Source organism: Macrobrachium nipponense, chromosome 13, assembly GCF_015104395.2.
Source record: "Macrobrachium nipponense isolate FS-2020 chromosome 13, ASM1510439v2, whole genome shotgun sequence".
In the NCBI taxonomy this organism is placed as follows: Eukaryota; Metazoa; Arthropoda; class Malacostraca; order Decapoda; family Palaemonidae; genus Macrobrachium; species Macrobrachium nipponense.
Genome location: NC_087206.1, coordinates 23047273 through 23054772, shown reverse-complemented (window position 1 = coordinate 23054772; position 7500 = coordinate 23047273). Strand labels below are relative to the sequence as shown.

The window sequence follows — 7500 nt, the reverse complement described above, 5'->3', positions numbered from 1 at the left end:
AAAATGGTAAATACTGTTTATGCTCTGGAAACCACATCCCCACCCATCTCTCTCTCTCTCTCTCTCTCTCTCTCTCTCTCTCTCTCTCTCTCGTCTTCTCATCTCTCTCCCCCCTCTCTCTCTCTCTCTCTCTCTCATTCTCTTTCTTTATCAGAAAATCCTTTGTAATCTCTGCTTAATTCACTCTTAAAGCAATTTACCAAAGTGCTCTGGCCATGCACTGGCGTTGTTTTTCAATTAATTTTAAACGAGGTTGTTTTTCTCGTGTGATTCATGAACCATGTTTCGTTACCTCTTTACTAAACACAGCACTTCAGCTGAAACACCAGTAACAATTTTTATTTCAGCAACTACTCCTACTAATAATAACAGTAATAAAATTCTCTGTTATTGTCCATCTGTGATACACACCGAGCACCAAAGGCTGCAAACTGTTAGCAGAAGTTTCCAGGGGAAAGTTGCCAAAATTCTGCACATTCGCTATCCGTAAACATCATGGTGCCGACCAAAGAGACAGTTGGCACCAGCTGAACTGAATGAACGTGACTTGTGTAGCAGATTAACATGGAATGGCTGTGAAATGTATAGAAATAACTGTAAATAAGTTGGAATTGTTTTAGCCACACCTGAGTGGAGAGAAACTATGAGGGTGGGGGGGAGAAATACATTTGAAAGATAGGAAAGGACCATTCGAATATGATGGGAACAAGGCGTTTAGCTTTCCTTACCAAAGCTAACCTTACATAGGGTACCAAACCCTTAAAGAAATGTACTTAGCTTTCCCTACCAAAGCTAACCTTTCCAAGGCTACCGTATCCTTACAGAATTTTACCAAGCCTTCCTCACCAAAGCTAACCTTCCTTAGGTTAGCGTAACCTTTGGGAATTTTACTTAGGTTTCCTTACTAAAGATTACCTTACTTAGGCTATTTTAACTTTCCAGAATTTTACCTAGTTTTTCCCACCAAAGCTAACATTATCTAGCCTACCTAGCTTTCCCTACCAAAGCTAACCTTTCCAAGGCTACCGTATCCTTACAGAATTTTACCCACCCTTCCTCACTAAAGTTAACCTTCCTTAGGTTAGCGTAACCTTTGGGAATTTTACCTAGGTTTCCTTACAAAAGATTACCTTACCTAGGCTATTTTAACTTTCCAGAATTTTACCTAGTTTTTCCCACCAAAGCTAACATTATCTAGCCTACCTAGCTTTCCCTACCAAAGCTAACCTTACCTAGGCTATCATAACCTTATACAATTTTACGTAGATTTCCCAACCAAAGCTCACATGACTAGGCTATTGTAGCCTCTCAGAAATTAACCTAGTTTTCCTTACCAAAGTTAACCTCACCTAGCCTACCGAAACTTTACAGAAATTTATCTAGCTTCCCCTACCAAAGCTAAAGCTTACCTCACCTACCTAGCTTTTCCTACCAAATCTTACCTAAGCTACCATAAACTTTGTGTTTTACGTATTTTTCCCTATCAAAGGTAACCTTACCTAGCCTACTATAACCTCACAGAAATCGACATAGCTTTTCCTACCAAATGTAACCTTACTTAGACTACCATAACTTTACATAAATTTACCTAACTTTCCCTACCAAAGCTAACCTTACCTAGGTTACCATAACCTTACATTGTTTTACATAGATTTCCCTACCAAAGCTAACCTTACCTAGACTAGAGTAACCTCACAGAAACTGACCAAGGTTTCCCTACCAAAGGTAACCTTAATTAGCCTACTGTAACCTCACAGAATATGACCTAGCTTTCCCTACCAAAGATAACTTTACCTTGTTAGCGTAACCTTACAGAACGATGCCTAATCTTGAATGACCCAAGTTATTTTCTCAGTACTTAACGTTACCATAATATAACCTACTTCTATCCAACTTACCGTGATTTTATTAGACCTAGATTTAGCTTATTAAACATAACTCCGTTTCACCTATTTGTTAAGATAACTACCATATCTATTTTAACAATACATTTACAAAAATTACCAAACATAATCTTACTTGGGAGTTAACTAACCTTGTCTCAACTGTCCATGTTTCACTCAACACCATCTTAAATAAGTTAGTTTTAAAGTCGTTAACCTAACTGTTTTCATAATATAAAAATGGTGCGTAGGTAGTTGACCCCGATAATCGATATACGCTGCAACCATATCATCAATACCTGAATTCCCCTTCAAATATTATGCACACACAAACACTCACTAACACACGAATCCCTAAAATGCATTAAACCCAACAACACTAGAATCACTCAAAATTCTGAATGTTGCAATGACGCCACACACGAGTAGTGTGGCCCGGTGGGGTGTGGTAGGTTACTTAAAAAACACAACTCCTTTCGCCAGAATCGACCTACCTCTCCGTTTAGGAAGCAATAGAGTAAGGCGATGAAGAAACCCTGAAAGGAAGTTAGGAAGTGGGTTGCGTAGGACCACAGCCCGAATTCGACCGCCGAGCGACCCAGAGGACCCGGGATCATGTTCAGGACGTTCGTGATGCCCAGCAGAGGGAGCAAGACGATAGCTGCTTTCACCGCTTTCCTGTCGGGCGAGAATATCAGTTTTAGAAGATTCATGTGTACATATGCATTTAATAAACTTATATATGTGTATATATATATATATATATATATAATATATATTACGTGTTATATATTTTTATATATATATATATATATTCGTGTATATATATATATATATATATATATATATAAATATATATTACGTTATATATATATATATATATATATTATAATATATTAAATATATCTATATATGTGTATATATAATATATGTATAATAATATATTATCATATATACATATACATCACGTTGTGTATGAATATATCTTTATAATATCTATTCTATGTATAAGTCGTGTATATATATATATATCTAATATATAAATTTAAATTATATAGACTTGTGTAATATATTTTTGTATATATATCTTATAATGTATTATATATATATATAATATATGTATATACGTGTATATATTAATATGCTATGTATATATATAATTATATAGCATATAATACATATACCATACGTGTGTATATGAATATATACATATCTGTACATATGTTATTGTATATATACATATATGTATGCATATATATGTATATAATATATAATGTGTGGGTGTGTATTACGCAAGCAAAACAGTTTGACATTAAAAGTAACGACAGGTTTAATTAAGAGAAAGATGTATCTTAAATGAAAAATGCATATTTTATACCTTCATACATTAGGAATATTTCCACTTGAATGTTCGTCGGTCCATACATTGTAATTTATGCAGATTTCCTGTATGAGTAATTTAATTTCAAGAGTTACACACACACTGAAGCGCTCATGTATGTATGTAAATGTTATATGTATGATGTATACAGTATATTTGTATATGTATGTAGGTTAGATATATATTAAATTATATCATATATTGTTATATAATATATACTAATTATCTGATATTATATATTATATATGATCTCCAAGCGCATGTTACAATAAATGTTTCACTTAAGAAAAAAAAAAACCTTGTATTTGTGAATCAAAATACGGGCTTTTGCTGTTTTGAAAAAAAAAAGGAAAAAAAAAAACCTCAGTACTCATGCGATTTATATTTGCATATCTTACAGAATTTTTGTTTTAGTTTGTTAATACATGGCTACACGGTTTTATACACATACAGACAAACAGACAAGAACAGACCATAACACCAGCCAGACCAAAGATAACACACCCACACACCCACAACCACACACCCACACACACACACACACAAATACCACCCACACACACACACCATATTATACACATATATATCTATCTTAAATATTATATATGTATATGATATATATATTAGTATTATTATCTATATAATATAATAATGTCTGTACTCGTATTATGTACTAAACGATAGAAATTTGCATTCCTGTATATTTGTGCGCATTTTACAACCCTGAGTGATCAGCCTCAATGAATTCAAATGTAAAGTGGCAGCAGCAGTACTTTTAGAGAAGAGAGAGAGAGAGAGAGAGAGAGAGAGAGAGAGAGAGAGAGAGAGAGAGAGAGAGCTTCCTTCCTGCGGAGAGGAAGAGAAGAGACGTGAGAGTAGGATCATCGTTCTAATGTAATGCCTCGGAATGATCTGGAATTATCTCGAAGTGAGCAACAAAATGTTAAAAATCTTAGCCAGATTTGGACCAAGTGAAGTGTCTTAGGCCTGAAATATGATATAGTATATACGTAGAATCTACTGGTCACTCTTTTACCAGATACATACATATGCAATTGTAATAGCCACAATGCCCTCTTAACTTCTTGAATTCTTTGCTAATTTTTGGATACGCTTGTCACTACAAAGCCTGAAGATCCAAGTTCACAGAAATTTGAAGAAGAAATTGTGATGCCCTGTCCTGGGAAACGAACAGGTCCAATAATCACAAAGAGGTCACGTTGCCGGCCTGACCTCTTTGTTATCATTGGACCATGGTTCATTTCCCAGGACCGGACATAACAATTTCTTCTTAAGATTTCTTGGATCTTGAATTTTCAGGCTTTGTAGTGACAAGCGTATCCAAAAAAGATAAAAAAATTCTAGAAGTTTAGAGGGCATTGTGGCTATTACAATTGCATGATATACGTAGTATATCAATTATAATAATAATATAATAAAATTGAACCTGAAAAGTGTACTGTAGTTTCCGTAGATTTGTTTTTAAGAAGAGACGTGAGAGTAGGATCATCGTTCTAATGTAATGCCTCGGAATGATCTGGAATTATCTCGAAGTGAGCAACAGAATGTTAAAAATCTTAGCCAGATTTGGACCAAGTGAAGTGTCTTAGGCCTAAAATATGATATAGTATATATGTAGAATCTACTGGTCACTCTTTTACCAGATACATACGAGTACATATGCAATTGTAATAGCCACAATGCCCTCTTAACTTCTTGAATTCTTTGCTAATTTTTGGATACGCTTGTCACTACAAAGCCTGAAGATCCAAGTTCACAGAAATTTGAAGAAGAAATTGTGATGCCCTGTCCTGGGAAACGAACCCAGGTCCAATAATCACAAAGAGGTCACGTTGCCGGCCTGACCTCTTTGTTATCATTGGACCATGGTTCATTTCCCAGGACCGGGCATAACAATTTCTTCTTAAGATTTCTTGGATCTTGAATTTTCAGGCTTTGTAGTGACAAGCGTATCCAAAAAAAGATAAAAGAATTCTAGAAGTTTAGAGGGCATTGTGGCTATTACAATTGCATGATATACGTAGTATATCAATTATATTAATAATATAATAAAATTGAACGTGAAAAGTGTACTGTAGTTTCCGTAGATTTGTTTTTAATCCACAATGCATCGAGGAAATAAAATTTGATGACAAAGCTGGATTAGTCCCGAAGTAAGGATCTTATTAATTCAGCTTTTAACATCATTTACTGAGTTGCTGGAAAATAATAATAATAATAATACAAGCATTCGTTTTGAGTGGAGATACAAGCCTAGTTACGTATGGGTACACACACACACACACACACACACACACACACACACACATATATATATATATATTATATATGATATATATACATATATATATATATATATATATATATATTATATATATATATATATATATTATATATATATAATATTATATATTATATACACAGAGAGCTTCCGGGAATCTGTTTGATTGAAAGTGGGAATCGAGCAGATTCCCGAAAGCTCCCTGTAGAGGTAAATTTTTATATATATGTACCCATGCATAACTGCGGATTGTAATAATAGTAATACATGTTGGTAGAAGACCCTCTCTCAAGCAAACAGCGTTGAAAGTGATAGTTGTATCGCTTGCATCCAGGTCATATAGAGTTTTCTCTATATTTTTAATATTTGTTTTCTTATGGTTACTGTTTTTCCCCCTATTTTTTTTTTATTTATTTTTTTTTTGTAGACCGAAGACGACCCCGCCCTGGAATTGACCAGCACTGACTACGGCCCTTGGTTGACCTGGACCTGAGGTCTTATGCTGTTAATAGCTAAATCACACCAGAATCCTGTTTTAATAAAAAAAAAATCACCTTTAGCTTTTTTGAGAATTTTTAGAAATTCCCAACATGAATGTTGGCAGAGAAGCGGATGATAAGATAAATAGAAAAAACAATACATAAAATCAACTCGCTTAATTCTGCCATTTTCTTTAACAGATTTTGCCTAAAAGAGGGTCTTTTACAATAATAATAATAATAATAATAATAATAATAATAATAATAATAATAATAATAATAATAATAATAATAAGAAGAAGAAGAAGAAGAAGAAGAAGAAGAAGAAGAACAGGAGAAAAATGCAATGAGGTATCCACTGACTCGCTTTAAACTCATAAGAAAGTATCAACGGAGACCCAAGAAGATATCGTAGGATCTGGAATTCCAGCATTGTCTCTGAACCGAAAATGCGCCCCTTGAACCTCCGCTCTAGCACGTTCATTAAGGACACCTCGCTTGATATTATTTTGGAAGTCGCAGAAAATACATTGAAAACAACGCAGCCTTATTAAATTTTCTGTTGTATTTTTTTCGTTTTCCTCCCCCAATCATTCGTATTATTGATTTTTTTTTGTACGTGTTTTTGTTTTACCGTTTTCGTCAGTTATAACGGAGAGAGCCTGAGATGGTTATACGTATTGACTTTTTTTCTCCAAATCTTAAAACTATTCCTTATTTTTCCATTGTTTTCCTGATATCAAACGAATCTTCTTTACAAATAATTTTGATATGATTTACCACATCAATCTCTTATCACTTTACTATTCACATACATGCAGAAACGCACAAACAGATAGTCTTTGTATGTTTGTCTACATGTCAATGTTGTATGATACATTTTCCATGACACACTCTGAACCAAGTTGGCTTTTGATGAATATATTAAATCAATGTGTCGATGTTTTTCCTGAACCATCCAGTGTGTCCTATTCGAGCAACATTTATCATATCTGAATACTGTACATTGTAAGCAAGAAACTCTCCCTGATAACCAAAAAATCCGATGATGTGAACATTTCTGCGCCTACAACTGGTTCCTCCACAGTCATAACCCTCTCTCTCTCTCTCTCTCTCTCTCTCTCTCAGTCTCTCTCATTCTCTCTCTCTCTCTCTCTCTCTCTCTCTCTCTACTTTCCTTCAATGTCCACAGTTTCGAAAATTATTATTTAATAATAAAGTGGAGGTAAGTTGAACGATACTGAATTAAACAACATAACATTCTCAACCTCAAATCCCCTCTATTCCCCTCAACCAACAATGAGAGAGTCATTATACTGAGCAAACAGTCATTATACAACGAAGACAATCATTATCTTACGAAAACATTCAAAATACTATGGATACCAATTTCAAAGTGACATGGAATAAGTCCGCTTGCCCGTAAAGATAAATGAAATATTTATAGCTTTGAAG

The 7500-nt window shown here is 34.2% G+C and overlaps 1 protein-coding gene across 2 annotated transcripts in view; it reads right to left on the bottom strand.

Annotated features, from left to right (window-relative positions):
* The window catches only part of LOC135225685 (PDF receptor-like), a 478368-nt gene that overhangs the window by 11283 nt on the left and 459585 nt on the right, over positions 1–7500 (bottom strand). For both annotated transcript variants that reach the window (XM_064265032.1, XM_064265031.1), the window contains exon 12: positions 2378–2561. In XM_064265032.1, the coding sequence (XP_064121102.1) occupies positions 2378–2561 (184 nt within the window). The remainder of the gene's footprint in view (positions 1–2377; positions 2562–7500) is intronic.